Genomic DNA, 19989 nt, shown 5'->3' on the forward strand with positions numbered 1-19989 from the left:
TGCACAAAGATCCTCATACTATCACACACACACATCAGTCTATGTATTATCACATGCACACCGGTGCACACACACACACACACACACACAGAGTTCTAGATACTCGCACTCGCTGCTAACCTGGTCTTTTCTTCCTCTTTATAATCTCTGTCACCCATTCTGGTCAAAGTGACCAAAACTGTCCACTCCAGCCAGACAATCCAGCCAGACTTTCACACTCTACACAAATATCTAGAAATATATCTCTCAATTCATTTACTGTTGTCCTAATAGGAAGCTAGGGGTGAAGATGGGTAAGTTACAAAACATTTCTACACACATCATAAAGCTAATCCCTTTAGAATGCTTCTATTAACTGTTGATTCCAACCCACCTCAGACCATCACTCCTGGTTCTATGATACAACCTTCCAGTTTATGTTCCAAACACCAACTAAAAAATTATTCTACAAAATTCTTCATCCTTTTCAAAGTTAATTGAAACAGTGTACGTCAACAAAAATACGGTAATGAAAAGCCAGGAACCTTTCAGCATCCTCTTACATAGTATTATAACACTTTTAATCCAAACACACTTTAGTGAATGCCTATATGGCAGAGAGAGAGAGAGAGAGAGAGAGAGAGAGAGAGAGAGAGAGAGAGAGAGAGAGAGAGAGAGATATGAATTTATATAGACGTATAAATTCATATGGCTCTGTCTCTCTCTCTCTCTCTCTCTCTCTCTCTGCCATATAGACATTCACTAAAGTGTGCTTGGATTAAATGTGTTATAACACTATGTAAGAGGGTGCTGAAAAGTTCCTAGTTTTAAGGGTATCACAAAAGGCCTGGCTGGAGGCTCAGCCGTCTGAGTCCTTTTACAGGGTTTAGAAAAACTGAAGGACCACTGTAATGTGTGAATCTGAGAGGAATATGTTGAATAAATCATAATTAACACATCCTTCTCTTGTATTTTCTTTTACCCAAAGCCAGGAACTTTTCAGCACCCTATCGTGTGTATCTGTGTGTGTGTGTGTGTGTATATATATATAAAAAAACTTTTGGGTTTTTTTTTTCTCTCTTTTCAGACCATAAAGACATCCACTGAGGAATTGCTCTAAGGTCTTCTCCATATCTTGGACAAACTTATTGATTCTTCAAAGGTAATTCTTTTACTTGTTGATAATTCTATTTAGAATTTCTGAAATCTTTTCAGTTTCCAGTTAAAATTTGAGGTAAGAAATATTGCCCTGCCCCCAAACTAAACATTGCATAATGATGATGAGCAGATTTTAAAAAATATATATACATACATATATATATGAAATACGACTCTACTCCCTAGAATGAAGGCAGAAAAGATATGCAGTGAAAAATATCTGGAAAATTGTGACCTGTGATGTATAACACCATCTGATAATCTGGTCAATCATGTAAGTGATGTTGCCGTGTGTGTGTTGATTACTGACTCTTTTGGCTGATCTGTCCATGTTGGACAATCCTACAGTCACACACACTATCAGTTGTGTTGCTGTCTTGTACACAGTTGAACACACCCATACATATTTAAGAACTGGGTTTATTACAGGTATGACCTGCTTTTTCTGTCATGCTAGTATCATCATCGTCATAGTCCAACGTCCTTTCTGGCGTGGGTTGGACAAGCTGCATGTCTGTTCTGGCATGGTTTCTGTGGCTGGATGCCCTTCCTAACGCTAACCACTCTACAGAGTGTGCACAGGGTGCTTTTACACAGCTCAGGTCAGGGTGCTTATTACGTGGCACCATCACCTACAAGCCCTCAAGGTTACAGATGCTCAGCTGGAGAGGGATGCAGGGGACAAGCCTCTGTGCAAGAACAACCACGCTTTTACTTAGCTTGATGTGTCTTTTCAAGCAGAGCAAACCATCAGGAGCCTCGGTCCCCTGTCGTCCCCTCTGTGAATCCCAATGTCCATAGATCCTTTCCCATCACTTCATCCTATGTCTTCCTGGGTCTACCCCTTCCACATGCTCCATCTCTAATTTGAGATTTGCTCCTCTTGATGCAGCTGTCTTTGTTCACATGCACGTATGAATGTATATATATATATATATATCAAGAAAAAGAAGGTAGGATTTGGATAAAAGCTATTTAGTGTTTTCATCCTTCTCAGGGATTCATTATGAATGATTTCTTGTAGAAAATTCAGCCCTTTTATAGATGTGTGTTAGTTGAAAAAAAAAAATCTGCAGTTGAATTTGTTTTTTTAGATTTTGGAAAGAGGATGAGTCGAGAGTGATTATTTGAGATGTTTTTTCTCATTTTCAGCCTGTGTGTGGTGAATATATACATACACGCACACATGATAACTCTGTATGTGTATGTACAACTCATTAATATATTCAAGCCCATACACACACGTATTATGTTGGCATGCAGCTTTGCAGCTGTCTCGAGTTAGATTTGCTGTCCAATACAGTTCCGCTCCATTGTCTTCAATAATAAGAAATATTGAAGGGAGAAACCTTAAGTTAAAATCTTCAAACTAATTCTAAGGATAACCACAAGGAACTCTCTGTGCTGTTGCTAGAAATAGCAGCCAGTGGTCTTGTGTAAGGACCCTGCTATGTTAAGATAAAGACATACTGTTGTTGTTGGCTTAGTTTTGCATTTGAATAAAGGATAGGATGGTCATTGCTGGAATGTCTTTGATCAAATGACTGCTGGACCAGGAGTGACTTGGGGCTAAAGAACAAAACCACTAACGTATGCTGGAAATTGTTCTTAGCCAAATGTTCAATATCAGCTTCCTTTATTACCAATCACTGCCTGCACCTCACACACACACACACACACACACACACACACACACGCACAGACACACCACCTTCCCCTCCCCCCACCATTGGCTGTGTTCTCGTAACTGTGTCAGGCTCCGGCTGCTCACTCCTCTTCCAGTATGTTCTCTGCTGCTCCTGTCTTTGAAATGTCAGGATTGTGTATCACCCTTTTACACCACCACGTCTAGCACTTCCCTAGCCCCACGCCACCTCTCCACTGCATCACCACTCTACTGCATCCACTACAGCACTCAGCCATTCTAACATCATTTTGGCATCCAGCTTTTCCCATGTCTGCATCATTGGATTGGGAGGCTTTTCTCTCCTCCTCCCCCTCCTCCTCCTTGTAAAGCCACATATTCACCCCCCCCCCACCACCACCCTCATCTCTTTCATGTGGTTCACCTTCCTCCTAAGCTCAGCTCTCACCTGTTGATTAAAGGATCGGTTTATATGGAGGGGGGGGGGCAGATTGTATTGAGTACTTTTATGGTTGTGTTGCAATCTTTTATTTGTGTATGTGGTTGTGTGTTAAGAAGTTTGCTTCCCAACCACATGGTTCTGGGTTCAGTCCCACTGTGTGGCACCTACAACACCCTTAGGCTAACGAAAGCCCTCTGAGTAGATTTGGTTGATGGAAACTGTACGAAGCCTGTCGTGTGTGTGTGTGTATTTATTTGTGTCTCTTTGTCCCCGACCACTGCTTGACAACCATTGTTGGTGTGTTTACATCCCTGTAACTTAGCAGTTTGGCAAAAGACACCAATAGAATAAGTACTAGGCTTACAAAGAATGTCCTGGAGTCAATTTGCTCAACTAAAGGCAGTACTCCAGCATGGCCACAGTGAAAAATGACTGAAACAAAAAAAAAAGAATAAAAGTATGTATATATATATTGGTGTATTGTTTCTGTTTGTAGTTTTCCATCTCATTTGTTGCTGTTTTTGTTTGTCCGTCATCTCAGAGATCTTTCTTCTGCCAGAATGAGAGACAATTGGGGGCAGCTGACTGGACACCGGATCTGTTTTTGGTGACAGTACTTTTTGGCACGGGGGGTACGGAAATATGCACAAAAAGGGGAGAGAGAGAGAGAGAGAAGCATTAGAACAAGGAAAACAGTGAAATGTCTGGTGTCAGATCATGAGAGGAAGAAGCTGGAACCAAAATGTCTGCTGAGGATAAGTCTACCATGTTCGTTTCTCTTTTTTCCATTAATCACTTTCATGTTCCATTTTGATTTTTCATCACAAACCTACACCATCATCATCATCATCATTTAATGTCCCTTTTTCTATTCTGTCTTGGGTTGGATGGTTTGACATGAACCAATAAGCTGGAAGGTTGTGCCAAGCTCCAGTGTCTGCTTCGGCATGCTTTTTACAGCTGGATGCCTTTCCTAGCACATACAATGTCTACAGAGTGGGTTGGGTGCTCCAAGGATACTATGAATTACTGAATTAACCATTGTTTGGTACTAGGCAAAGTGAATATACAAGTGAAAATATATATTTTTGTGTAGCAAAAAAAAAAAGAAGAAAAAAATGGTAATGCAAGGGAAACAACTCATTGAAATGAAGTGCTTTTAAAATGATAGAAAAAAGTTGCCATACTAACCCAGTTGTTGGTGTTTATAGTTGCTTCAATCGATCATTTGGTGATGCATAATTATGAAGTAGAAATTTTAAAGAATGTCTACAGTCAGTGAACATTTCAGAACATACATTCAGTCTGTTGTCATTATGAAATAATATCAATAGTTTCTCCTTTCTGTCCTTAAGATTTGCTGTGACTGAAGTTCAATCATTGGGGTTTACATATCACACATTGTGTTTCTTTGCTAAACCATACATTGGCCAATGGAGACTTTTCCTGGATGGCTAACCTGTATCATCTCCATCATCGTTTAATGTCCATCTTCCATGCTTGCATGGGTAGGGCAGTTGACAGCCAGCCAGGTAGAAAAACTACCTTAGGCTACTGTGTCTGTTTTGGCAGGGATTTTATGGCTGGGTGCCCTTCCTAACACCAACCACTCCGCAGAGTGGACTCAGTGCTTTTTATGTGGCATTCTGAACTGTCCATAGCAGTGTATCACTAATGAGTTGTTGTCTAGCTCTCCACTAATGTTCTGCAGACTATTTTTGACAATTGTCCAAAATTGACAGCCAGGAATTCCTAGTAAGCATTTACAGAGTTTAAGCTTCCAGGAAACAGGATGGAGGGGGGTAGACTGGAAGCTGTTAACTGAAATAACTAGGTTAGGACATAATAAAGCGCTCATGGTAAGTTTATGCAGAGTTTAGATAAGAATGTTTGAATGAGTGTGTATACATCTGTAGTACGTATAGACAATGTGTATATATATATATGTGTGTGTGTCTTCTGTATTAAATAGAGAAATGGTGATGAGTGATAATTTTGTAAATGATAATAATAATAATAAGCTTAAGGCTTATAAACGTTTACCATGTATTGACTAAAGAAAATAGTCTAATATTGGGGCATATAAACCCTCAATGGAAAAAAGAGGGTGTCAGTACACATGGGCCTCGAACCCACACCTCTTATATTTGCAATAAGTGTGCTGACCATTACACCAACACTATGAAATTATAGCTCTTAAATCTAATGGAAAGAAGTGAGTGGGTAAGATAGTGTAATAGTTAGCACATTTATTGCAAATATAAGAGGTGTGGGTTCAAGTACCTTGCATATTAACACCCACTTTTTTTTCTTCCATTGAGAACTTACATTCGCCAAAATAAGACTATTTTCTTTAACCAATACTCGATGATCACTCATAAGCTTTAATCTTGTAATTATTGTTATCATTCACATATATTATGTTGCTACAAAGCGAGAAACCTCAATACAGTAAATGATAATTATAAGGCACTTGTGCAGTCATGCATAAAAGGCAACCATGCTGGTGCTATGTAAAAAGCACCCAGCAGACACTCTGTAAAGTGGTTGGCATTGGGAAGGGCATCCAGCCATAGAATCCAAGCCAAAACAAACACCCGGAGCCTGGTGCAACTTTGTGGCATACCAGCTTCTGTCATACCAGCATGGAAAACAGACTTCAAATGACCAAGATGATGATCTAAATATCTTGGACTAAAAATGTTTTCATCTTTAGGGAGAACCATTAGTGAGTAACAAATGGGGACAAGAGTTTTAAAGAACAAAGAAATTGTTTGATAGTCAAGATTTTCAGATTTTAGAGGAGAGTCCATTTCACAAACATCACTGGTTGTTGACGATTTTTTATATATATATACATGGTTATCGATTTGTGTTACAAGATTCCTGATGTGAAATTGCATGTTGAAACCAATATTGTTGTATTTCAGGTCGGACCCTTTTTTTTTTTTTTTTTTTTTTTTTCAGAAAAAAATGACCGTCTTTAAAGAGATGGCCAGATAACCAAAGAGATGGTGTTGTGGATTTCCACTTCGGCGTCTGAAACTCAGAGTTTTATCTTGACTATTGAATAATTGTAACATTATTTTATAGATGAATTTCCTCTATTTACATAATATTGAGGTCTCTGTCTTTCTTTCTTTTGTTATCTTATCGTTTTTACCAATATATATTTATATATATATATAATATGGTTAAGGTGCATAGCTCAGTGGGTCGTGTCAGGCTCACAACTATAATCATAAGGTATTGAGTTCAATTCCTGGACTGGGCTGTGTGTTGTTCTTGAGCAAGACACTTCATTTCATATTACTCCAGTTTACTGTAGCTAGGAGTTGGGATGTCACTGGTGCCAAGCTATATCAGCCTTTCCCTTAGACAACAATGTTGGTGCAGAGAGGGGTGGCTGGTATGCATGGTCAACTGCTGGTCTTCCATAAACAACTTTGCTCAGACTTGTGCCTAACTTTTTAGGTGCAGTCCCATGGTCATTCATGACCAAAGGGGGTCTTTACCCTTTTATATATATATATATATATATAATATATAATAATAATAATAAATATTAGGGAATAAATCCAAATTTACAGGGAAAAATCAGATTTAGGATTGAATCCAATTTTATAGTAAAATATTATATAATATTAATTAGAGACAAAACCACTATTATGCAAATCAAACAAAGAAAGACTTAATCCAATACATAAAAAATTTTATATAAATTAAATTAAATTAAATTCGCCACTACAATTGTTTCGTGTCTCTTCTAAGGACATTCATCAGGTGGTTTTCAGATCTTCTATTCAATTTTAAGTTATATATATATATATATAGGCTTGTTTCTATGTTCTTGACAACAAAGGCCTGGGGCGTTTGAGATTTGAGTTACATTGAGAAAGAAACATTAAAATATGTTGATGGTTGTGTGTGTGTGTGTGTGTGTGTGTGTGTGTGTATGAAAGAAGTTGTCAGCAAGAAACCTGGACATTGAGCAGTCAGGTTTTTTACAGTTTCTACAGGGTAGGTGTGAGAGGCCAGTTCTAGCCAGTTTGAACATAAAACGGAGAGTATTTGGGTTGGATCTGGCCAGTTTTTAAATGCAAAATCCTGAAGGATATTGCTTACCTGCTTAACTCTAAAAAACATTTGTATTTCCTTATCCTTCTACTCAGCTCTTTAGATTGTTTGAGCTTTCCAACCCTTCTACTGGGCTTTAAACAAGATTTGAACTTACCATTCTCCCCAGCTCTGCAGGAGATTTAAACCTCCTCCTCCTCCTCCTCTTCCACTCGGCTTTATGATATATCATACACATCTATTCCTATCCAACTCTTGGAACTTTAGTTCCCTTCTGTGCCCTATATTGTTGCACCCTTACCATTATGACCCACCCCCACCCTATTCTATACAGCAGCCTTCGTTTCTCTCCAGCATGCAGCTCATTATCAGTGCGTGTCTGAACTGGGTCAGCCTGTTTATATTCCCTGCACCCTAACCCTAACCCCTGTTTCATTCCATCCCAGATTGACAGCATCATTAATCCTAAAAAACTGGATGTTTATAAGTGAAAACAGCAAATGGGATTGTTTCTTGTGGATGTCAAAATAATGAGGAGGAGATTTGCCAAAAAAAGAGAGAGAGAGAGAAACCCCCCACCAACAGCCATCAATGATGTATCTCAGCTAGAAACCGAGCTAGACTCTGTATCCAGTTGGTTTCTCTGGCTGCCAATAACGATGTTTGCAACAAAATATTGATTCTTTCACACACACAACCATTTCTTCTTTTCTCTCCCTCTCTCTCTCTCATAAACTAGCTGACTGGGTTATATAGTACTAGATTGACTTACAGATGGATGCTGATGGGATATCTTAACTACATTTGGAAGGCCATGAACATCACAACATTACACCCAAATGGATTCTTTCCTAGATAGCTTTAGGACTAACTACCTTTCATTGTTACCTGTTTATTATTGTTGTTGAGCCTAAGTCAACACTGGTCCATTAAAGCTGTGATGATGTGCATTCCAGCCATGACTGTCCCTCCTTTTTTTTCTGATGGCATGTATCTGTAACTAGATTTATCTAATGCGTCTATTTGAAAACAATATGTGTCAATAAGATTCGGCTGTTATTTTGAGCAGGTTGCACAACCACCATGTATAACCACCATCGTTGGCTGCTGTTTCTAGCAAGTTGACCAACTCTCTAGAGGTACTGTTTCTTTTGTTGTGTCTAATTAATACAAGAAGTAACTGCTTTTATCAGATGAGGTGCAGTGTGAGTGGGGGGGGATACATTACAAGGACAGTTTACAACATGTTGGAAGAAAGGGGTGGGGGTTATATACTAAGATGAGGGAGAAGGAATGGAAAAGATGATAAAATGAGTTAAAAAGTATGCAAAGTGTGTGGTCTAATACAGATCTAGGATCATCCCGGTCACTTTTGGGGATAATGATAATGTAGTTAACGATGGCAATTGTTGTTTCTCTCCTTAAATTGTAATTTCTGTTTGTTTTTCAGACTTTATTTTGTTTTCCCTCTTGTGTGTCTCCATCAAAGATGGCCGCGGGGCCGTATAACTATTCCTACATATTTAAATATATCATCATTGGTGATATGGGAGTAGGGAAATCCTGCCTCTTACACCAATTCACAGAAAAGAAATGTAAGTTGAAACTTTTTGTCTCTTTCATCCCACCCCCCACCCCCTTTTTCTTTATTAACCAACGCAATCCTTTCAAAGGAAATATCCCCTCAGTATTTCATATAAACAACCTTTAGGGCCTGTCAAATTACGTTTCAAACCCCTGCTGATGAAAGGCAAATATTCGTTACTTCATCAGCTACAGAATGCTTAATTAGCACAGTGACAGTATTTAGTAACCACACAACTATCCCTTCACCCATTTATTTAGTGACCAATTAATCTATTTGCACAATTGTCACTGCCCCAGTGGTGTGTCGTCTATCATCACATTCAACTAATTCCATTATCTTTCTCATCTCATAGGTTTGTGTTTTTAGGACAGATGTGACTGGACATTACAGTAAAGACCATCTCAGTGGTCCTCAATTGGGGTCCATATGGCCCTTGGCCAAGGCCCATATATATTGGTTATACTTCGATAATGCACCAAATATTTTAACAATTCTTTTTATACAACTAATAATTTTCAATTATAAAAGTATATAGGGATTTTTTTCAACATTGAATAGTTTCAAGGGTCCAGTTGAGTAAAACAGGAATCAGAGGGATTCATAGGTGGATAAGGGTTCAGAACAGCTCATCTATAACCACCATCTGTTTTTTTAAGGCCCTAAATTAAGGTTTATCAGCCTATTATGATGGTTCTCTTAGTAAATCATTTTTTCTTTTTTGTAACCCTTTACAAAGGAACTAATTTTTTCTGCTCCCTGAACAATAAACCAGCCTCTAACTCCCTTCTTTGACTCAGTTTAGTACAGCTGAAGGGTATCGACATTAATGTTGTCATAAAATGAATTGCAATGTCTCAATATTCACCTCTTGTGATGTAAATAAATATTGAGAAATAGAATTGAAAGGGACTTGAGGAAGATAGAACAAAAACAAATTACCCACAGACAGAGGAACAAAGGTGACAGTAGGTTGCTGGCTTCTGGAGCAAGCCCTTAGTTCTTCCCTATTGATAACTTTGGGGAGAGATTAAAGCAGGTGATGGGGTTTGTTGTTGCTCTTTCTTTTCTGCTTAGAACCAGGCCCAGGGTGTGGTAAAAAGATGTTGTTTAACCCTTGGGTTATTGCAGTTTGTTGGTGTTGCCATTTCTGTGCCCTTCTCTGCTGCATCTCTTATCTCTGTGTGAATGTACATGTGTGTGGGCGCACGCACACACACACACACATGTGTATAACTTGTCCTTTTATGTCTGCTTTAATGCTGGTATGGGTTGGACTGGTTGTTATTCAAGTTAGTCTCAGTTGGTTTCTATTCAAGGTTAGACTTTCCTACAGGAGCCAAGGGAACTATGTCATACTTAAGCATTCCAGTGTGTGTGAGTAGACACACAAAAGTATATACGCTCAAACATTCAGATAAAACAGTAAACACCACGTAAAATATATATGCACACAAACACACCACTCTATATCTACATATAAAACTACACACAACAGAATTATGAATAAATTTTACACACACACACACACACACACACGTCTAGTTCACCAGATAAAATATTTACCTTCTCCTCTTCCAATTTTGTGATGTATATTTTTAACCATTTTATTTTCCTTGTATATTTATGTTCAAAATGAATTCTTTTCTTTCTCCCTGCAGTTATGGCAGACTGCCCACATACCATTGGTGTGGAGTTTGGTACAAGGTAACCTACTACTACTACTACCTTTTGTTTGTTTTACACTTTTTCAGTGAACAACTGTTGTGGATGTAGTGTGTGTGTGTGTGTGTGTGTGTAATATACAAAATGCTTATGCTAATGTATTAGTACAGACTGGTTTGTAAGACGTTTGCTTTTTACACACACACAGACCTGCACATTGTATATATACCACTATAGAATAATGTGTGTGTGTGTGTGTGTAAAATAGTGCCTCAGTAATATATTTGTTTGACCCATGCTAGAATGGAAAAAAAAGAAGCAAATGTGCACACACACATTTATGGATGGAACTTGTTAGAAGTGTTGTTGTTAGGTGAGCGACTTCAATACAGTTGATTGTTCAGTGCCACAATACCATTGAAGCGCAAGAGAGAGAGAGAGAGACTGGTTTTAGCTGTAAAGAACCGAACCAGTTGTGCATTACTTTACATAGGATGTGTTGGTGGGTGGGCGGGTGGGTGTATTTGATGGATCAATATACCTGATTGGACATCCAACAGTAGAGACATTCGTGTGTGTGTGTTGATGTATGACTGTCTGTATTTGATTTATCAATATATCTGATTGGACATCCTAGAGACATCTTCTCCTATCTGTTGACCATTACACAAACACACACACACACAACAGTTTTGCTGCATCTATGGCTTGTACAGTTGATATATCAATATATCAGAATGGACATAGAACAGTAAGGGAGGGAGGATTGTGTTAATGTATATATGTGGTTGTATTGGGAAGCTCGGAGCATTTGAAAGGACGTCCGTGACTCACCTTCTCACATCTATGGATCAGGCTCATCCATCTGAAACAGATTCACTTCAAGTCATTGAAGGGTAGGAGGAAGGAAGGAAGGAGTCTAAGACGATGCTTGGCCAGAGGGGTTACAACTGGGTGCCCAGGGTGTTAAACCAGGGTATAGATTTAGGCTGCAACCCAACAACAGGGTCTTAGACTCCTTCTACCTTATTCTATTGACACAGTTACTGTAGAAGACATTCAACCAAAGTGCTGTGCACTGGAATTGAACCTGAAACCATGTAATTTATATTTTGAGATGCGCTTTTTTATAGATGTGGAGTTACCTCCCTTGTTAACAGTACATGAGAGAAACTGGGTGGGGTGGGGGTATAAATGGTGACCTCTTAAAATACCTGCGGAGGAGACTCTGCTGCAGGGGTACAACACAACTCAAACATTGATACACGATGTTCATTGGGGTGTCTCTTCTTCTGCAGATGATGTTACCCGAATAGCAATCTTTGACACGAATCCGTTCCTTCCATAGTTGAGCCTTAAACTTATTAACCACACAGCCTGCCCTCGTTTCAGGGAATAAAAGGGGTTCAGAAGTGAGAAGAAGATCTGCTTTGTGTCCCTGTAGCCCCTGCCTGCCTTCTAAACCCGTCAGGGCTTTCTCTCTCCCATGCGGTTTCTGGTTCAGTCCCATTGCATGGTACCTTGGCCAAGTTCTTCAACTGAAGCTTTGTCATTGCAATCGGGTTGACTAAACCTGTTCGATTTTTGGGTGACTTTATCGATGGTTTATTCTGGTCTGGGGATCACTTCCTCCTTCCCTCCACTCTCAGATCACCTGAAAAGCTCAGGACCCTCTCCTTCGGCCTTTTACTGAATTATACACCCACGCTTCTAACATTCACCAAGATGTAGTAATGCATGCACATGCATGTACATACTTACACACAGCACCACACACACACACACACACACACACCTCCTCCTGCAATCATTCTATCCCTCCCTTTTTATTTGTATTTAAATTTTTAATTTCACTTCAGAATAATTGAAGTTGCTGGTCAGAAAATCAAACTTCAGATTTGGGACACGGCTGGTCAGGAACGTTTCCGGGCGGTCACTAGAAGTTATTATCGTGGAGCCGCAGGGGCTCTTATGGTCTATGATATCACGAGGTAAATCTTGAGCAAGTCTCTCTCTATTCCTATCTCCATGTACTGCATGAAATCTTCTCAAACAATTAAAGAGTGACTTTTATAAATGTCTGGACTGAGAAACCTCAGTAAATTGGCCCCAGTCTATTACTGATGCTGACTAGATAGCAGAAGTGTAGAGGAATGAATAGACCCTAGTGTATAACTGGTACCAATTCAATCTCTAAATATCATTGTTTAACATCCGCTTTCCATCGTAGCATGGGTTGGACGGTTTGAGATGAAGCTGGGAGCTGTCCAGGCCCCATTTGTTTGTTGTGGCATGGTTTCTATTACCGATTGCCCTTCCTAATGCCCACCACTTCTTGACAGTGTGTGCTGGATGCTTCTCACGTGCCACCAGCATGGATGCATCTGCACAGCACCGGTGCAGCAGCACTGACACAGGTTAAATCTTGTTAGACACACAGTCCTCTGTTCTCTCATTTCTGACAGAGGATCACGACCAAGCTGGGGCATCACCTTTTAAGGATGCTTTTGGTTATATTGATCCTGGTATTTATTTCATCTTCCTCAGAATGATGAAACACAAACTTGACTTGGGTCGGATAAACAATAATGCCGGCTCTGGAATTGGTGGTGGTGGTCGTGGTGGTGCAGGGCAGGATACTTAGAGTTCTTTTTATTAACAGCTGATTGATGATTGATAAAAATTTAATGACAGATGATTAAAGATGTGATTGATAAAAGAAGCTTAATGACAGATGATTGATAAAAGATAAAGATTAAAAAGTTAAATGATTGATAAATGATTTACTTTTATAGTATTGAAAAGAGCCTTTATCTAGAAAACAGATGATTGAAGACTCTTGAAATGAGTTGGGGGGTGGGGCAAGGAATGGAAACTAATTCTGTGGAGTGAGCATGGCTGGACACATACTCGCGTCCCTCTCCGTCCTTCCGTCTGCAAATGTCCTAAAAATACTGAGGTGTTCTGTTGCAGGAGAAGTACATACAACCATTTAAGCAGTTGGTTAACGGATGCCAGGAATTTAACAAATCCTAATACGGTAAGTGGTGCCAGTCTCTTTTAATTCTTTTACATCTCCACCATCACTGCAAGTTTTTGTGATTGATTGACCTATGAGAAATAGCAGCCAAATCTCCCTCAAACCACATTTTACTCTCTTATATAAAGGATGCTGTTGATAATTTTGTCCAGGTGTCTACTATTCTTAAGAGTCAAAGAAGTTTGGTCATGGTTGGAATGATCTTTGTCAATGTAGTTGCTGTATCAGAGTTGGCCTAGGGTTATATAGCACCACCCCTTCTCCTGTCCCCCCCTCACTCTCTACTGCAATCTGTCTTCTCTGGAAGCTGTCTGTTGTTGAATGTATGTTGAGCTGGGTGTATATAGTATCATGTATGTATCTTAGACCTGTACTATGTAGTTGGTGTGGATAACCCCTAATTAAACCTATGGTCAAAGACACTCCAGCCAGGACCATCCTGTTTTAATATAGCCATCTGCTTTTCATCTGTCTTTATGCTCTGAGTTCAAATTCCGCCATGGTCGACTTTGCCTTTCATCCTTTCAGGGGTTTATAAATTAAGTACCAGTTGCATACTGGGGGTCGATCTAATCGACTGCCCCCACCCTCAAATTTCAGGCCTTGTGCCTAAAGTACAAAAGAATATAGCCATTTGCAACTATGTCTTCTGATGCTGTGATTCTCAACCATTTTTCACCTGTGGACCCCTGTGGTTCCTATTTTACTCCAGTGGACCCTCTTAGGCATTTGACATGTAAAAAAGTCCCATTATATTTTTAGAATTAAATATTTTTAGGAATTGTATTGAAAAATATTGTTAAAACATTTTGTTTATTGATGAAGCAGAGTCAATTTATTGCTGATAAATTTTAACAAAAATGGCCCAAGGGCCCGATTGACTTCGGTTGAGAATCACTGATTTCATATGTTCTTCTGTTGGGATGTAATTTGAGAAGGATTTGGCTACTCTTTCTAGCAGGTTGTGTGACTACATAAAGATTGTCTTATGCTGGTACAAAACACAAGTTTACATTGAAATACACGTACACAAATTTACATCACAATACTATTCACACACACATAGTTCAATATTATTTACATACACACACAGAGTTCACATTATTACTTAACTGCATGCACACACACAACAACAACAACAAGTTATACTCACAAAAATCCCATTACAGAGCTATTAAACACCCGCCCACCCCAATCTGTTGTGTGGGTGTATATTCCACAAAGTTACTTGTAGTTGAAATGTAAACTAATTAATCTCCAATATTTGTATTGATTAGGTTATATTTTTGATTGGCAATAAATCAGATTTAGAAGGACAAAGAGATGTTACATATGAAGAAGCTAAACAGTTCGCTGAAGAAAATGGTAAGTTATTCCTTCTCTTTAGTGTTGTTGCTGCAAGTGGGGAGAACTATTGCAGCCTCCCTCCCCCCCCCCTCTGTTCTTTATGTCAAGTCGTCTCCAATCTTGTGACTGGGTTGATTGGCAGTGGGGTGAGGGGTTCTTTGGGGTAAACAGTTTTGAGTATTTGGGGTGATGGACGAATAGTAGTTCACAAAGTAATCCCTTGCTTGAAAAAACAAATAAGGGTTGGTGACAGCAAGAGCATCTGGCTGTAAAACAGGGTTTTGAATAATATGTTGGTCCAACCCATGGAATAATGGATGTAAAACAAACATTTGTATGGCTGTGGCGTCTGTTCACATGCAGGTGTGTGTGTGTGCACATGCACATACATATAGTCACAGCTAAGCATTCATATATACAGTGTGTATATATGTAGAGAGAGAGAGGCAATTACATTCATGTGTATATATGTTAATAGATGATCACTACTATCTGTGTGTATATACATATATATATATATATATTCTGTTGTGTCTGGGGAGAGCCATTCTCTTTTAGTGCCTTATAATGTAACACACTCACCGGTAAAATTTCCTCTTATTTTTTATTTTCTAAAATTTTCGTTGCGTCTTGCAACCTTTTCAGTAGTCTTGACTAAAAGAGAATGACTCTCCCCAGACACAACAGAATATGCTTCAACATACGAACTCATATAAAGAATCTTGCAAACCAAAAACGAAATATTTATAATGTCAGTGTATATATGTGTATATAAATAAAACTGTGCTCATTAAAATCTGAAGCAGTGTACACAATATGTGTACATAATTCACCAGTGATTTGAACCTGTTTCTAATGTTTTCTGACCTCTTCTCTTCCAGGTTTAATGTTCCTAGAATGTAGTGCTAAAACGTAAGTAATCTGTCGTTATCATTGATTATCACTGTTCTTAATTACTGACTGATTCACTGTCACTGTTAATTCACACTGACAGAGACAAGCCTTCTATCCATTGGACCAGTCTCGTTTTGGCCCATTTGACCATTTCATCCTACATCTCATTTGTTTGAGTCAGTTTCTTGTGCCAGCTGGGTTACCCCTGGCCAGTTTCCTCTAATGGTCAGGGAGACTGTTGTGTCAGGGGCCCACACATAACGCAGTGTAATGATTCTCCAACCAAGACGCTACAACCTGCACACAACACTACTCGCACTGCTACCTTACATCATACACAATACACAACACCACTTATGCTGTTACCCAACACCGGGACATCACAAGGGAGAACACTTATCCATACCTTGTGCTTCCCAATAAGCCTTAATGCACTAAAAACGTTTTCCTGGATATACACTGCTGAAAATTAGGGTGCATTTAATACACCCTCATTAAATATGGTATGTCCCTTAAGATTAGCTCAATCATTAGAGACAAACACACTCCTCACTTTGTAATGACTCTGAGCATAAGAAAATATTCTTCTGCTTCAAAGACACGAAAGCTTTAAATTCCTAGTGCTCTGTTTTATACAGTTGTGTGTATGTATGTATAAATATATATATAAATACACACACACAACTGTATTCATTGCTGTTGAATAATTGTAAATGTTGTCCTCGTCTAAATATTACCTCTGTTTACTAAATTATACCCTGAATTTAGTTATAATTAATTGGAAATTATTTTGGATTTTTTTAAAAATCTTAAAGTTTATTATGGGGAGGCATTTTCTATCATGGTTACTTGGACTATTTATATATATGTGTGTATATATATATATATATATATATACACACACACACACACACACACACACACATATATATATATACACACACACACATACTCATAGTCACACCATCAGTAAATATTCTTATCTTAAAATTATTGGAAAATAACTTATCTATTTATTTATCAGGGTAGGCAGTTTATTTTACCCACCCAGGCACCTGGTGTGTGTGTACATACTTTTCAGCCAATCTTCTAATATTGGCTATAAAAATAGACATGTGGTTTGGTTTGTAGAAAATTGAATCTAATTATTGGTCTATGAAATAACATTTAACAAAGTAATTAATGTGTGTTATTTCAGTGGAGAAAATGTAGAGGATGCTTTTCTGGACACAGCTAAAAAAATTTACCAAAATATTCAAGATGGAAGGTAAGTGACTGTGAATGAATTATTGCAAGTTAGAGTTGATAGGTGGATGTTGTTGTTGCTGTTGCTGTTGGAACGTAAGTTCAAATATTGTTAGAAGGATTGGAGTTTTAGATGAAGTTGTATTAACCTTGTTCTGGCCCCGAAGAGTATGAAGCATTTTGGCCCCATCAGGGATTCAATTTGACATCAAATGGCTTATCCCTGGAACCGTTTGGCACTGAAAATTCTATAAACTTTTAATCCTAACTCCAATAATTTGTTTGTGACGGTTGAACGAAATATCAAACAGAAAAGAAAATGTTCTCAGGATGGATTTCTGTGCATTTTTGACAAAGTAGAACTTACGAGGAATTACAATGTTTGCACTTTGAGCAGAAAAAAAAAGGGAGAGAGTGAAACCTTAAGATGAATTAAACTACCCTGGTTGCTACAAACACATCTCATTCTGTGTTTATTTTGTGAAGAGGGGAAGTGTTTGTGGCATTTAATACATTTTCATGTTGCTTTCATTCTCTCTCTTTTTATATTTTGGCATGTTTGCTGCCAGTACCCAAACTATCAGCCAATAATCCCAAACTGGTTCCTTGTCCAGTGAGCCATGTCAGATGACCATAAATCCATCATCTCACTCATTGCACTGTCCCTGGGACACATTCGAAAACTACATCAATCCTCCATTGCTCAACAAAACTCAACCTCGTAAGTGGCTGAGTATTCCAAAGACACTATCTGCAAAACTCAGCAGGTCTCTGTATGACAAGGTTGGCTCCTTTCATTTCCCGGTGCCTTCCATTTTTTATTGTAGTGTAGGTGGCTGAGTATTCCACAGACACTTCTCACAGCATGACACAGTGATCTTTGTGCTGGCCTCTTGAAATACACCTCCAAACCATCCTTAGGGCTTCCTCAAGTTTCCCTCACAAGACTTGGGTCAACTTGAAGCCATACTAAAAGACCCTTGACCAAAATGCCATGCTGTATGATTGAACCCAGCACCTTTCCATTATGAAGTACATCCCCGAACTACTTAGCCCTGCCTCTATCTATTTTGCTTCAAGCACATAAGCAGCCACTCACAAGGCTTTGGTCAGTCTGGGGCCTGAGTAGGAAATCCTTACCTCATGTGCCATGCTGTGAGACGGAACCAAAAATCTACAGGGAAGCAAATGGTAGAAACTGAAAGAAGCCCATCACACGTGTGTGTGTGTGTGTGTGTGTGTGTGTGTGTGTTTGTCCTTGTCTTAATAATTGTAAATAAGTCACCATCACACGTTTGATGTCCAATTTTCTGTGGAAAACCTGTCTGACCCTTGGGAAATATTGTCTTACCTGGAAATAGGTGAGGGTTGGTGACAGGAACAGCACCTGGCCATCAAGACCCTGCCTCAGTGGATTCTATCTTCCACCCATAACATCCACTTTTCCTTATGAAAATTAAATAATGTTGATGATGATGATGATGATGGTGTGTAGGTATGAGAAGGGGAGGGGAGTATCCTTAGTCACGTTGCCAAAGTGTTTTTGTCTGAAGAAATGCTGTTCTTGTAAAGTTGTAAAGAGTTATTCCCCCTTAATAAGAAATGCAAAATCCAATTCTGGGAGTTGTCTGTGGCCATAATTGGTTCTACTTTGGATGGGAGAATGGTAAAAAAAGCCATTGGGGATAACTGGAGAAATGAAGCAGCTGTCATGTGAACCCTGCCAAAAAAAAAAAAAGAGAGAGAGAGATGTCACAATTATTTCCAGATGAAATACAACTTTGTTGTTAGTTGAGTAATTATGGAGTGACCTGATCGATTAACCTGGATGTGTATGGTGATGGAGGAGGAGGATGCAGTGTCGGGAAATGTTTCAAGTCAATCGATTCTCTGGATAAAAGGATTTGAAGTCTTTTTAAAAAGTGCAGACATTGAAATAAATTTGTTTTATTATTAAATTATAATTGAGTGATTGGAATTGTTTCTGGTTAAGTGAAGGCTGCTGAAGATTTAACTGAAAGGTTTATATACCATACCAGAGGTTTCTGATAGATTCTTCTTCCATATTTATCACATCACCTCTAGATTTTATCCTGTTGCTGTTATATTTCACAATTCTCTCTCCTCCCTGTATGTGTATGTTTGGAGACACACACACACACATTCCCGACTCAAAATTCATAACCATTGATTGTGTAATAAATCTACTCCCTTAGTATTTTAGGAATAATTTTCATTTTATTACAATTTTCTTATCTATACTTTTGATACTTTGAATATTTTTTGAGATGTGTGTGTGTGTATATATGTGTGTGTATATATATATATATATATATATATATATATATATATACACACACACACACACACACACAGGCTGTGGTGAATAAACTGTCACTAAATTATGTTAAAATGAAAATAACACTGACATCTCATTTTAACAGATATATTTACCAAAATTACATAAAAATATCTTGAAATGCTAAAGAATAAATTTATTCCAGATGACTTCGGAATCTCGTGCAACTCTTCTGGATGGTCTCCTTGTTTGTTTAAGTTGTTGAATGTTGCCATAATCCTTGCCTTCATTTCATCTTTGGTGTTAAAAAGGAGTCTTGTTGGTTTCACGCTCAACTGCACCCTACACATAATAATCAAGGGAGTTGCAGTCTGGGGAGTTAGGGGTGATGTGGTTGCAGAAATTGTCTGACAGCCATGACTGGGTTCTCCTGCTTGTGTGGCATGGTGCAGAGTCTTGTTGCCAGACATAGGGTCTTCCAGCAGCCATCCACTTGACCCAGGGCAGCACTACCTCCTCCAGGCACTTGATCTAGGCCTCCGTGTTGAGTCTGAGGCCATGTGGGAAGATGAATGGAGGCATAATGTTGCCATCACTATTGATCACTTCAAAC

At 38.7% G+C, this 19989-nt stretch overlaps 1 protein-coding gene across 4 annotated transcripts in view; it reads left to right on the forward strand.

Moving 5' to 3' along the window:
• Nucleotides 1-19989, forward strand: part of LOC115222846 (ras-related protein Rab-14) — an 84845-nt gene that overhangs the window by 60657 nt on the left and 4199 nt on the right. For 3 of the 4 annotated variants that reach the window (XR_005003351.1, XR_005003352.1, XM_036511984.1), the window contains exons 3-9: nt 8752-8896; nt 10548-10593; nt 12411-12542; nt 13525-13591; nt 14869-14956; nt 15820-15850; nt 17031-17099. Coding sequence is in view for 2 of the 4 variants with exons in the window: in XM_036511984.1 (XP_036367877.1) it covers nt 8752-8896; nt 10548-10593; nt 12411-12542; nt 13525-13591; nt 14869-14956; nt 15820-15850; nt 17031-17099 (578 nt within the window). In the remaining 2 variants the exon portion in view is untranslated. Of the gene's footprint in view, nt 1-1066; nt 1142-8751; nt 8897-10547; nt 10594-12410; nt 12543-13524; nt 13592-14868; nt 14957-15819; nt 15851-17030; nt 17100-19989 lie in introns of all 4 variants that reach the window. The other variant, XM_029793188.2, reaches the window with a different exon arrangement.

Source organism: Octopus sinensis, linkage group LG21 (genome assembly GCF_006345805.1).
Source record: "Octopus sinensis linkage group LG21, ASM634580v1, whole genome shotgun sequence".
NCBI lineage: Eukaryota > Metazoa > Mollusca > Cephalopoda > Octopoda > Octopodidae > Octopus > Octopus sinensis.